The sequence below is a fragment of the Mirounga leonina genome, unplaced genomic scaffold (genome assembly GCF_011800145.1).
Source record: "Mirounga leonina isolate KUSES-001 unplaced genomic scaffold, KU_Mleo_1.0 Mir_174, whole genome shotgun sequence".
Lineage (NCBI taxonomy): Eukaryota > Metazoa > Chordata > Mammalia > Carnivora > Phocidae > Mirounga > Mirounga leonina.
Window position 1 is genome coordinate 6,237,365 of NW_023270451.1, and position 14,511 is coordinate 6,251,875.

Genomic DNA, 14,511 nt, shown 5'->3' on the forward strand with positions numbered 1-14,511 from the left:
TTTTCCCTGTGTCAGGAAAGCCATAAGCATCGGAAGCTGTAGCCAAAGAACACACCGCAGAGAACAAGGGCCTGGCACATGCTCTCACCCTCTCTGGCCCTGATGGTGGCCCCATGTCCCTTCAGCAGTGCCAGACCACGTGGCTGCATGGCAGGAGCCCCACAGGCGCTTTGCAGACCAACCTCTGTGAGCTGAGGGTCACATCTGGCTCCCTCTATTTTCTAATACAGCAACACGAGCCACATAGTCAACCTTATTCTCCTAAACTATTCCTAGGATCAAGAAAGGAAGTAATATCCTTTTGGAAGACACAATTACTCATCCAGATCTGGAGGATGTCATTCAGTGAACTGAAGTAGAAATGTACTGCTAGAAGGCAAAGGTTCTTTCCAAAATCTCTAACGTTCCTCCTGTAGAGGAGCAAGTCAGTGGAAGAACAAGTCAGTTTGTTCAGCAAACCACACTCTTTAGATTGAATTTCAAAATGATTACCATCCAAATTTTGTGCTCTGGTGTGCTGGGTGTGCTGGGTACTCTGCCTGGATACTGAAGAGAAAGCCAAATAATCATCACTCCTGGAATTTGTTACCTTTTAAGGTGGGAGAACTTTCTCTGGGTGTTTTTTTTAAGAGTGGGTAGCCTTTCGACAGAGCGAATATAATTCATTCCTGCTGAGAGATAAGCAAATGATTTGAGTGACTTTCTGAGGACTCTGTGAGCCCTCCGTTTTGAATCCTCTTGTTGGGGCCTGTCTTTTCAACTGGGGGATGAAGAAGGCTAGCTTACTCAGGAGAATTATATTCAGGGCAAAAAAAAAATCTGAGTCCTTTTTTGTCTTTCAGTCTAAACTTGTTTCAGGCTCACAGTGAGATCTATAAAAAGAAAGCCTAGCTATTTCTGTGCTCTGTAAGCACTCTTTCAGTTGAGAAAATAATGAAATTAAAACAATTGGTGGTTGTTCATTATTATTGAAAATATGAATGCTTGACATTTCCATGAAAGGGTAAGAGGAACATAAGTCAGTTGATATTTAAATTGTTTAAAATTTCCAAGTGTTCCTGCCAAGGAAAAAAAACCCAGCAACAACCACAACCCTTGCTTTTAGGTATAGACAGGCAAATTGTTCACTGAGTTACTTGGGATAGGGAGGGGACCGTGCATAGTGACCTACAGTGAACAAAAACATTCAGGATGCACATTTGCAGAAATGTTTAGTGTGTATTGTTTTTGGATTTGTAACACATACTATTCTAGCTTGAGCAGACTCCCTCACAGTTTCAAATATTACTAGCTCAAGAATTAACAAACTTAGTTTCATAAAAATAATGGTTCCAAAAGGAATACCAGGAAAGAATTATAGGCTATATTTCATTGGTTTTAATATATTTTATATTACATGATACAGAAACAAATTCACTCAATACTCCCTCCCCAGGAAAAAAGCAGATATTTCCATCCCCACCTAAAAATAAAGAAACTAAGCCAGTGAGAGAAAACCATTCATCCGAATATACAGATGATATTTTTCAGGTCAGCACAACAAACTCATTTTATTCAGGATCTAAATAATAGAAGCCCTAATAACTAGCACCCTTCCACCTCAATATCTTTAGGAACTTCTGAATCATTGGCAACTACGAAGAATAATATATTGTTCAAATGCTCTAGAGAAAAAAATTTTACTCTGTAATTTGGTTGATTTTCTCATGTTGTCACACAATATAAACTCTTTAATAAATGCAAATGGTGAGTATAATTACGTGGTCGGTTAATAATTAAATCTGTCACCATAGTTTTGGTTTTGAGATTAATATTGATCTCTTGAATATGCAGTTTAGGAAAGAATATATAACCTTCTTAAGTAAGTTAAATAAATATTACAAATAAATAATGAAATAAATACTATTGAGAACTTGTTTTTGAAACAAAGTAGAAGTCATTATCTTTCTAAAAACATTCTCTGAAAAGATTTTCCAATACTCTTTTCAGCCTTTTCCCTGCCTTCCTTGGTTACCTTTCGGGGCTTCTCTGCTTTCTAATAATTCCTCAGATGTGGACAGCAAATAAATTGTGTCTCTCATGCTAAATGTGATGCATTCTGATAGGTCTCAGCCCTGGTCATTTGTCACTGTCTGTCATGAGTGGGGACGTGGAGACTGGGGACACTCGTGCTGCACGTGTGCAGGACTATCCTGGGATCCTGCCCGTAGTGACTCTTTATTCTTCCTAGCTGATTCCCACCATCCCTGTGCTGTCATCCAGGGCTCAGTAGCTGTTCTCCATTCTTTGTCCGGTAGTAATAGCAAAGTTGGAACCAAGAAACAAACAGATCTGGCAAGAAAGGAACAGAGGGCGTATTTTAGCAATGCATCTGGAATTCCAGAATGTTAGCTATGACTGAGGGGCATCCAGGTCATCAGGATTAGTAAGGAAATACTCACAGCTGGAACAGATTTTACTTTCTAAACACTTTTTTAAAAACCTTTCCTGCTCTCCCCATGGAAACCGAGAACAGAATGAGCTTAGAACAGGTTTTGCAGGGTGTAGTCTTCATAACTGAAAAAGAAGCACCTGAGAAACTTGTTTAAAAGGCAGATCCAACCCTAAAACTAATGATTCCCAATTTCTGTCCAAGCCTCCCACCCCAGGCAATGTGTGAATGTTTTACAAGCTCCCTCTGTGATTCTGAGACATGTCAAACTTTAACAACTGTCGGCCCCAAAAGTGGTTCTCAGCCCTGACTACACATTAGAATCACCTCAATCTTCCCTCAGTGACCAACCGTCTATGCTTCAGCACCTCCTGACGGGAGCGCACAGCCTCCCACAGCAGCGCATTCGGGCTTTGGACCGCGTGACTCTTAGATGTTTATTGCTCGTACTGGTTCAAAAACCTACCTCTTGCGATTTCCACCCACTCAGGCTGTTTCTACTATGGGTGGTGGAAGATGCCTCTTGCACATGACAACATACAGGACTTCTGTATTGTCTCTTCACCCACGAGTCCTTAAAACCAAAACCCTTTGATGACATGGTTTCAGTTAGGACTCTCTTGCTGCAGAAAAGAAATGAGTCCCTGGAGGAATTTTGACCCTGAAGCACCCCTTAGCCAGGAAAGCAGGAAGTGTCAGGCAAATTTAAACTTTAATGTCAATTTAAAAGGTTAGGAGTTAATATATATCAAGAGGCACAAAAGTGGTTTTCCTTTATTTCAGTAATGCCATGCAAAAAGGAGACTCTAAAAGGAGAAAAAAAAAAAAAAGAATGCATACGGATATTTACTACATTATTACTTTTTAAAAGTGAAAAACTGAAAGCAATCTAAATTTTTTTTAAAGATTTTTATTTATTTGAGAGATCTAAATTCTAAAAAAATAATGGAATATTTAAAATAATAATGTATTCCAGAGGCTGGCAGCTTGGTATTGAGTCAGAGCTAGGTTTCTAGGTTTGAATGTCAGTTCAGCCTTGACTGTGTGACTTTGGAAAACGTGCTCAGCTCCTGTTTCTTCATTTGCACAATGAAGAAAATGATACCTACTTGATAAGTTCTGAAGTTTAGAAATGATGCATGTAAATTACCTGATATAGGGACAGTGAAAGATAGATGATATTTAGGATTATTTTATTATGCGACATCCACACACTAGGGAACTTTGAAACTATTAAATTGTTAATTACAAAGTCTGAAGATATTTTTAATTGGGAAGATATTTTTAATTACATGTTGGGTAAAAATGGATTCAATCATATGTACACATTTTGTATACTATTATTAAAAGATACAAGAAAAGTAACAATGATCAACTGTGTGTGATGGGGATGGGATTATGAATGATATATTTCTCTATAAATAGGAAAATATGCATCCTTTAAAGGAAAAAAATCAGTTTTTCTTAATAAAAAACGCATGATAGAAATGTAACTAGTTTAAAATGTCCTAAAGAATTAGCCATCTTATGTTTGCTTAAAGAAAAGATCATCTTATACTTATTTAAAGTAAAGGCTGTGAGTCTTACCTTGTGGGAAAGCTTCATGTCACCATTTTTCCAACTCGGACATTAAGGCGGCCTTTACAACCAAAATATGGCAGCACACTACCACCCCCTCGTGGCAGCCTGGGTGAGGTGTAGGATCAATAGGTTGGAAGTAGACTATTGTCATTTTGTAGGCAAGCTCTAAATGCAAAGGCATACGTATTCAAAACTCTGAAAGTTCAACTTCAGCTTGTGGCCCAGACAGATGACTTATATTAAATTCCATGTGGCACATACTTCTTACACTAACCTTAGTTTACATTATTGCAAATAAAAATTCATAAAAAGGAAACCTGGTGTGCATGCACCTTTAGCTCCAAGTTCCCAGACCTACTGGCTAGCGAGATCTCCTTATTTGATGGAGCCAATGGAAGGCACTGCAGTAATCCAGGCAGGCACTGGTTCATTGCAAATAGTATAAAAAAAGAAAAGGCCCAGGGGCGCCTGGGTAGCTCAGATGGTTGAACGTCTGCCTTCGGCTCAGGTCATGATCCCAGGGTCCTGGGATCAAGTCCCACATCAGGCTCCCTGCTGTGTGGGGAGCCTGCTTCTCCCTCTGCCTCTCTCTCTCGCTCTCTCTCTGACTCTCATGAATAAATAAATAAAACATTTTAAAAAATAAATAAACAAGGTCTTTATTTAAAAAAAAAAGAATCCCTGGAGGAATTCTGCCAGAGCCTGCCTGGAAGGGGTCAGAATCTAGGGAGGAGGTCGTGCTACCAAGTAGCTATAATGTGATGAGATAACTGTTCTAATGCGTGAGTGTACACAGTGTTCTGGGAGGACTGGGGAGGAAGCACCTAACTGTGAGTCATGGAAGCCATCACAAAGAATGGCCACCAGGTTACCTGGCAAACAAACATGGGAGGCACATTCTAAGAGAAAGCAGAAAGTTATTACTGCAGAAATGGCTTACTCTTTTGTACATTGTCAAATTTGTTGGTTTTTGTTTTTGTTTTTTTACAGCTTAACAGAAGAAAAAACTCTCATAATAAAGGAATTTGAGAAGATACCTAAGCCAGGAGTAAGTCTTAGATGGTCTACAGTTTGTTAAATACAACTGGATTCAAACATCCCTTTTGATAAATATTAATGTTTATCACAACAACCATACCCTGAGACATTTGAAAGATCCAAGAGTCTTAAGTTGGATAATGCTGAAAGGAATAACTTCTGGAATACACACAGTGATGCCTATTACAGGCTTAGCTATTTGGCATCTAGTTTAGGTTGTGTTTAGTTGGACACTATCTGCTTTGTTTTTAGGAAAAAAAAAAAGGATCTGTGGTTGGCATGTAAAAACATTATTTTTGCATAGTTGTTACCCTCAGAGCTTCCTGAACATCTCAAGCTTACTATGAGAAATTTTCAGGAAGGAGATGTATCACTAACTATTCTTGCATCACAAAGTGCCCCAGAACTGAGTGGCTTAAAGCAGCCAACATGTCTTTTTTTTTTTTTTTTTTCTCTCACAGTTTTGAGTTCTTCTGGTCTGAGCCGGTTCATTTGGGGCTGGATGGTCTAGGATGGCTTCATTCGTGTGTCGGCCAGTTGGCAGGCTAGTTGGTCTAAGATTATATGTCACCAGTTAGTCATATAATGGTGGGTTTCCAGCCTCAGGAAAGAGACAGACAGCCTCAAGTAATGGCAAACCCCAACACACAAGACTTTTCAAGCCTCTGCTTTTGGAATATTTCATTGGTCCAAGCAAGTCACACGGCTAAGTCTAAACTCAAGGGGTAGAGAAGCAGGCTCTACCTTGTAATGAGAAGAATGACAAATACCCACAGTAACAGGAGGAATTTGAGTCCATTTTTCGTGATCTATCACACAAAGTAAATAGAAATGTCATTACACTTTGCACTGTTGTCCTCTTCTGAACAGTTATATTTCAAAAGTGTGTTGTTGGTGTTTTAACTCCAAGGCACAAAAACCTGTTTAGCATAGAGTAAAATACTACTTGTTACATGTGTGTGTTTGTATATGTAATATAATATAATATATCTATATATCTATATAATATATATAAGATATACACTATAAGTACACCTAACTCTCATTTACCACACAGATTTTATGGGAAAAAGCATTTTGAATTTTAGTTCCAGATCATAGGTTCACCAATTTAACCCTTTCCCAGCAGCAGTGGGGGAGGGAGAGATGCAGAAAGCCCAGAGCAAGCTAAATGGATCCATTCACTCAGTCATTGATAATGTGGAGATTTTCTGAGTGTAAGCCTTCTCTCCTATGAGCCACACAGTCCCCAAATAATCAGTCAAGGGAACAAAGATGTGTTATGAGTCTGGGGTGGAGGGTCTTTGGGGAGAATATGAATGAGTTAGAGAAGTAATACCAATAAGAAAGTGGGGGATTAAGGAGCACAAAGGGTTGGGTTTTCCAAATATGAACTCCCTAGTCTTTAATTCTCACGTGCGACTCAGGTTAACCATAAGCCCAATAGTCAAAGATTATTTGCATCTGATGTCAAATCACAAAGCTACTAGAAAATAGGCTGGAAATTTTCACTCACGTTTTTTGGGTATGAAATAAAAATTAACTCAAAAAGGACACATTTAAAATACAGGATAGAAAGGAAGACTAGTAAAAAAAAAATACAAGTATGAATCTTATGCAAAATGTTTAATACATGTCATACTACGGTGATGCCTTTATCGAAGATGTCAGAAATCATTATTGTATTTAACTTTGTAAGAAATCATTCGTGAAGCTCAAAACAAATATAATAAAAACGGTGAGTAAAATTATTTTTAATGTGATTTTTGGGCAGACAGATATTTGCTCAGGCTCTATATAACCTGATAATTTTCATGACTTTTAAAGGAAATGGAGAAGAAGACGAGACTATTGAGAGAAAGCACTGAGGAATTACGTAAGGAAATAATGCAGAAGAAACTGGAAATCAAAAATTTACGGGAAGATTTGACATCTAAGCAAAAGCAATTACTAAAGGAGCAGAAGGAACTAGAAGAACTGTTGGAATATCAGGTCAACCTAAAGGTGTGCTACTTACAATTCATAAATGCTTAAGCATTGTGCCCACGTGGACATAAAGATGCCTCATTATCAAGACTAACCATGCAGGTTTGACAAAGAGGCGTAGCATCAAACAAACTGAAGTGTTCAGTGTTGTGACTGATCCACTCAAACTACACCGGGCTCTGGGAATTCACAGAAGACTTGAGAGTGTTTGGTAGTCCCTCCCTAATGTGGAACCCTTGACCCAGGGAAAAGACCTCTCTAGACCTCACCAAGCATTTTCAGCATTAGCACTGAATGTCACAAACACAATCACTTCTTTGAAGAGCAACCAGATGTCCTAACCTCTTAATTATATTTGTATAACTTTATCCTTGTCTGTTTGATTCCACTCTACTTCCTTCTCCCCATGAAAGTGATGAAGACTTTGCTTATGCATTTATGTTTTAGGAGATAATTAAAATTCATTTTACTTTGAAATATATATATATATTTCAAAAATGATTTAAATAACCTAGAGTTATTTTAAAAACAACAACATCTGAGACTCATTGGCTTAAAGGACAATTATGATTCACTTTAACCTCTTTTTCCTTAAGGGTCTTAGAGCAGTCAAACAAGACAGACCCAGCTGCTACCTGGAATGGAGGACCTGAGCAGAGACAGATTTACGAGGAGCCCAACAAAGCTAAAGCTTCAGGCCCCTCACTTCCATGAACCTCTTCCAAGGCCCTGTGCCTATTTAGCATTTGTAATTTTTTATTCTTTTTCTTAAAGAGGCCCCCCCAACAAATCCTAAGAGTCTTAGCCTTACAAAACTTGGATCTGCCCCAGGACTGAGCAAGATCCCAGGGAGAAATGCACTACACTGCCATGATGTGTACAACCTTCATGTATGTGTGTTACCCCAGGCACCAAAGTCCAGTGTGATCCCAGGCAGAAACGGCTGTTCCAGAACCCCTGCCATGTTCATAAGCTGCTTGAGGCTAAAACTAAACCTTCTGTGAGCCCACAGAGCATAGTGGAAAGTGGTACTAGACAAAGTTAGCTTCTGATCTTGGCCTTACCACTTCCTAGTTGTGTGACTTTGGGAACATCATTTAAATTCTCTCTACATGAGTCTTAGGCAGGGTTTCCTAGAAGCAGAGCTTCTAATATTCAGACAAGTATTCGTGGAGGGAGGGCACTAAGGAGAATCTGATAGGAGAGGGAGGAAAGTAGCACAGAGTTGGGAAGGAGCTGGGCCAAAATGTGTTTTCAGGAGAACTCTAGTCTCAACCTGATCCCATGCGGAACTCTAGACCATGAATGCCACCCAGAGGCAAAGGGGATGGGCTGTTATATCACCACATCCATTAGTCATTGGTCACAGAGGGCTGCCCTCTTCCCTTTACTCCCGATAAAGACAGCTCTTCTCAGCCAGTGGTGAGTAGAAGAGAGGAGAGGAGAATAAGCATGGGCTGTTAGCAGCCAACCCCTGAGGATGGGCATATAGCCATAAAGGGAACAAACAGCATTTGTTACACTCAGCTACCTCCTCTTTTTTTTTTTTTTTTTAAGATTTTATTTATTTTGAGAGAGAGAGAGAGCATGAGCGAGGGTGAGGGGCAAAGGGAGAAGCAGACTCCCTGATGCAGGGCTTGATCCCAGGACCCCGAGATCATGACCTAAGCCGAAGGCAGTTGCTTAACCAACTGAGCCACCCAGGTGCCCCAGCTACCTCCTCTTTAAACTGGTAACAACCTTAACTATCTTATAAGGTCCCTCTGAGTATTAAGTGAAATAATTAAAGCACCCTGCATAGTACAGGACAGATAGCAGGAATTCTGTACATTGTAGTCCTCTCCTCTCCATTTAATTTTCTTGTCTTAACTACTTCTGGTCTAAGACTACATAATTTAACATGGTTCCATTTCTTTACTAGGATGAAGTGGTCCACCATCAAACTGTTCCTGTACAAATTGGAAAAGAGATAGAAAAAACAACACGCAAAAAAGTGTATGATTTAATATTATTTTTAGGCTCTCCCAACCAGGTCCCCCCACAAGTTATGTGTGCATGCTAAAACAAGAATATTATCCATTGAACACATCAAATTACTATCATAACCTTCAAAATATCTGCATTTGGCCCTGTCTAGGTTGTGTGTATCAAGTTCGTTAGAAGAAAGTAATGCAGTATATTACTATCACTCATAACAGTTATGTCTTAATTTGGGGAAAATATTCTCTTTCCAATTTATAAATCGAATCTGTGTGGAGAACTCCAACAGACTTTAACAGAGCTATGCAAGAGATTAATTATTTGGACTAGGCTAAATTTCATGGTCTAGACATGTGTCAGCCAGCCAGAAGCCTAAAGCCCAGATGACAGCAACTCTTTACTTTGCCAACTATTCACATGGGGGAACACCCCTGAACATTCAGGGTAAATTTGGAGGCAGAAATCATGAAGGAAATTCTCAAAGTTTAGAGGAACCCAAAAAGATAAAGATAAGTGAAGATACGAAAATTCTGGAGAAACAATATGATTGCTCTGGTGAGGAGGGAAAAAAAGCAGGCATTAGTAACAGTTCTAAAAACCACGTCACCACCACCAAAGTTGAGAGATTCAGGGAGGCTGGTCAGGATAAGGGTAGACCCCAGGTGATGCCGCATGGGGGGATCTGGGGAGAAAGTGAGGAGGCAGGACAAATCACTGCCCTCTTTGGCACTCAGAGGAGATACCCCCCATCCCCCACCCACCTGTGATCTTCACCCCACCTTTGAATTCATCACTAGCTCTTCTGTTGCCTTTTCAGGAAGTAAAATAGGTAAAGACACCATGGGCTCAAACGTGTGTGTGTGTACACATATATGTATGTATGTGTACATGTATGTATGTATCCCCCACAGAGAAATGGAAAAGAAAAAAATCGTCTTGGAATATGAACTCAAAGAGCTAAATGACTCGCTAAAGAAAGTTGAAAACAAAATTAATTCTATAATGGAAGAGAAGGAGGATGTAATAAAGGACGTTGAAGGCAAACGAGCCTTACTTGAAATCAAAGAACGAGAATATAACCAATTGGTCAAGCTCCTGGAATTAACCAGAGAGAATGAAGCAACTTCACTAACTGAAAGGTTAGTAGTATTTCTGTGTATCTATCATTTAAATTTTTCTTCAATTTATATTTGAGGATTCAACACATAATCTCAAACAGTTTTATGTTGAATCAATTAAATATTTTATAGATTTTTGAATAGATTTTTACCATTAATAAAAAATATTAGGGGCGCCTGGGTGGCTCAGATGGTTAAGCATCTGCCTTCGGCTCAGGTCATGATCCCAGGGTCCTGGGATCAAGTCCCGCATCGGCGGGCTCCCTGCTCAGCGGGGAGCCTGCTTCTCCCTCTGCCTCTCTCTCTTTGTCTCTTATGAATAAATAAATAAAATCTTAAAAAAAGATTTGAACCTAGAGCTATCCTTTAAAAATATATATATTTGGGTGCCTGGGTGGCTCAGTCATTAAGCGTCTGCCTTCGGCTCAGGTCATGATCCCAGGGTCCTGGGATCGAGTCCCACATCGGGCTCCCTGCTCGGCAGGAAGCCCGCTTCTCCCTCTCCCACTCCCCCTGCTTGTGTTCCTGCTCTCGCTCTCTGTCAAATAAATAAATAAAATCTTTAAAAAAATAAAATAAAAAATATATATATATTAAATAAAGTATTTCCAAATATTTTTCCCAACCTTTACTCATCATTTTCCTCAATTTCCTATAACCAAATCTTAAGGACACAATGTATTGTATTTTTTTAAGTTTTTGAAATGTGCCTCTGAAAAGTGTATCACTGGAGTATGCTATAGTTGAGGGATTTTTCCTGAAGATGAATGGTATTTTGGAGGTAATCATGACTTTTTCCTAATGGGAATAACTCTGTGGTGCAGTTCCCTGGGAAGGTGTTAATTCCTAATTTTAAATAAAATTTCAGCCTCTGAGCCTCTGTATCTGCTAAGCCGCTATTCCATTTGCGTTTTTTGTAAGACTGTGACTCTAAATGATGCCAACTTACAAACAAAGTTGCTTTTGGCATTATTTAAAATCTGATTCTCATATGATGATAGTTCTGTATGAATATGCTGAGCATGCTGTCTTGAAAAACATGAAGGGCAGTTGATGACAAGATGACAAATCACTTTCATTTTCTCTCTTTACCTGGAACAGAGGGATCTTAGATCTCAACTTACGAAACTGTCTCATTGATAAGCAGAACTACCATGATGAACTTTCTCGTAAGCAAAGAGAAAAAGAACGAGATTTTCGAAATTTAAAAAAGATGGAGCTACTCTTAAAAGTGTCCTGGGATGCACTCACTCAAACTCAAGCACTACATCAAAGGCTTCTATTAGAGGTGGGTGCTGTACATCACTTCTTGATTTTTCAAAATCAGTACTATCTTTTTGAAGTAAAATATTTTAAGAAGTTGTTTTTGCTATCAATAAAGAAAAGGAAATCAGAGAATGCTTATTTTAAAATGCATCAAACCCATCATAAAGGCTCTGTCTTATAATGTTTTTCAATCTCTTTTTGCGAACCCAAGGTTAGGGACACGTCTTGTTTGGATCAGGCATCAGCCTGGCCAGGGGAAGCAGTTAGGCCATCCAGTTCTGGAAGAGCTCAAGGGTTCACTACACAGGAGGACCAAGTGGACTGCTATCTTTACCAGTTGAAAGAGTCATATCCAGAATGATGTCATTGTAGACTGTAACAGTCAGGGACTAGATCAAATTATGTAAATATAGATGGTCAGTGAGCCTAGACCTCAAACTAGCTAAGGGCCATCAGAACCCAGGCTACCTGGCTAATTCTGTGCAGTATCAGGGATGTACTCCAGTCAGAGGATGCTCAAGATAGCTATTATCTTCTTAATACTGTTTTGGTTCTCTCTCTCCCCACTCACGTGACACTCCCTGTGCTAACTGACCAAGCACTGCTGAAAGGCGTAAATTCTTGAGAGGACTGCATCCTTTGGTGGAAAACAGATCAATCTCTGAGATGAAGCTGCTGGATGTGTAAAAACCATACCCATTCTCTTTAGCACTGTCATGCTCTGTGACCTTATGGAGGTTCAAGACCTCTGAAATTTTAACAGGAGTTTCCAACTGTGGTAGACACTTCTGATCCTAACCTACGCCTAGTTCTCCTCTTCTTCTGGGCATATAGGAAGTGTCTACTTTCTTGCATCTTTGCAGTTGAGCAGAGTCACATGACTAGTTCTGGCCAATGGGTTGTGGACAGAAGTGACACATTATCTGATTGCCAGTGTGAGACCTCTAGCTCTTTTCCCTCTCCTACTGCAGTTGTAGAAGTACATGATGATATGGAAGTGCTGTAAAATGGAAGCATCCCAAATGCCGAGCCAGTAGTTGTCTTGGGCAATTGCCTTGACTGGCCACAGGCTTTGGCAGAGCAAGAAATAAGTCTTCATGGTTTGGAGCCATGATAGTTGGGGATTGTTTATTTCTGTAGCATAACCTAGCTTCTCCTGACTGAAACACCAATCTTTAGCAAGGTGTGGACAAAATTGATTAGGGTTAGGAGTGTGACAAATGACCGTCCTGCGGTCAGATGGCACTCACAAACATTTTTTTTTTTTTTAATCTCAGTGGGGCAAAATGTGCTTTTTACACTTTTGCAAAAACAAAAAGAAGAGTTATTTATGTTTCTCTTTACCTCTAATATTTTTATTACAGTTCCAGCAGGTAGGTTAATTCTTTTATCACTGTGAAATCTCTTTAACTTTAGAAATGCTTTTTGCCTTAAAAGCTTACTTTGTCTGCTATTAGGACAATGTAAGTTATACTAGCTCTTTTTGGTTAGATTTTGCATGGTATTTGCTTTTCCATCCATTCACTTTCACTCTTTCTGTGTCCTTACTTAGATGTCTTTTATATGCAGCACATACTTTTTAATATCTGGTCTGAAAATTTCTACCTTTTAGTTCTTGTATTTAGTCCAAAAACATTTAATGTGATTATGGATCTTCTTGGGCTTATTTCTACCATATTACTATTGCTTTCTCTTTGTCCCATATCTTTTATGTTCCATTTTCCCTCCTATAGTTCCTTCTTTTGGATGAATCAAACAGATGAATCATCCTATTTCTATTTTCAGTTGTTCTATTTCCCCCATTTTAGGTATGTTTTAGTTAGTTTTCCTTCTCTTTCCATTCTTTGGCCTAAAGTGGTTAGCCTAAAGATTACAACATTCATCCTTGACTTTACTTAGAGTCCATATAGATTAATAATTTACTGCTTCCCAGACAGTGCTAGAACCTTTGAAGACTTCAACTCTATTTACCTTTGCAACTCTTATGCCTTCAAACATATTTTTAAATCCAACTTTTCAAGTTATTCTTGTTAGGAGCGTTGGTTTACCACAAGCTATGCCATCTTAGCCCAGGTCCTAGCACATTACAGTGGTTAAACTGGAACTCTGGGCAAACACGGACCCTGTGGTTACCTCCTTATATTTAAGAGTGGGACACTTAAAGGCTAGTTGGGAGCTGTTTCTGATGATGAGGCTTTCCACTATAAATTGACCTGGCTGGACACAAATACATAAGGAATGGCCCTGACTCAAGGGGAGACTGTAGTAGAATGCTCACAAGTTGTTCAGATTTTAATAAATAGAAGCTATTTATGTTAGGACACTTCTAGTTGTTAAATTCACAAAAGAGTACCCATTGAACATAAAACTAACAGCAATGAAATGTATTAAAATCCTCTGCCTTCACTGGTTTCGTGAAAAATCTGTTTTTGCCCTAGTGCGGTTTGTTTCAGTGAGAGACTAGCTTCCTCTTTGACCTGATGGCTTATAATTAGCCCAGCCACAGTCCTAGGCTGGCTGGCAGTACTTGAAAATAGTCACTCCCAGCATGAGTGAACATTTCAGCCTTGCATGCGGTCCAAAAAGGAAAGAGATAAAAGGTAAGCATGAAGGGCTCCGGCTACTCTTCAGACTTCATTTCCCCCTAGAGACTGTTGTTTGATTCTCCTGTGGCTTTTGACTGTAGAGACTCCAGAAATTCAAGCCACAAACCTCATGAAAGTTTGAAATATTTTAGGAAAATATCAAAGCCTTAAAGAAACTGAGGTTCTTTTGATATCAAATAATTGGGATGTTTACTGCAACAGAATCATGTCTAACTTCTTAACTTTTATGAAAGTTACTGATGTTTATTCATGCATTTTAAATGTCTGGAAGAACAGACACGAAACTATTAACAGAGACTCCTGAGGAGTAGTATTTGAAGTGAAGGTAGGGAGCAGATGTTTAATTTCTTACTTTACACACGTTTTTTTTTTTGGTCTGGTTGCAATAAACACGGTTTTTTTGTATGGAATGCGACTCTATAAAAACCCAAACAAAGAACTAAAATAAATAAGCTTACAAAATAAAATAAAATAAAATAAAATAAAATAAAATAAAATAAAATAA

At 39.0% G+C, this 14,511-nt stretch overlaps 1 protein-coding gene across 1 annotated transcript in view; it reads left to right on the forward strand.

Moving 5' to 3' along the window:
- CCDC146 (coiled-coil domain containing 146) overlaps positions 1–14,511 on the forward strand; it is a 45,723-nt gene that overhangs the window by 9,988 nt on the left and 21,224 nt on the right. Inside the window, exons 6-10 of the mRNA XM_035021382.1 lie at positions 5,003–5,060; positions 6,878–7,054; positions 8,958–9,031; positions 9,928–10,155; positions 11,236–11,422. Coding sequence (XP_034877273.1) covers positions 5,003–5,060; positions 6,878–7,054; positions 8,958–9,031; positions 9,928–10,155; positions 11,236–11,422 — 724 coding nt within the window. The remainder of the gene's footprint in view (positions 1–5,002; positions 5,061–6,877; positions 7,055–8,957; positions 9,032–9,927; positions 10,156–11,235; positions 11,423–14,511) is intronic.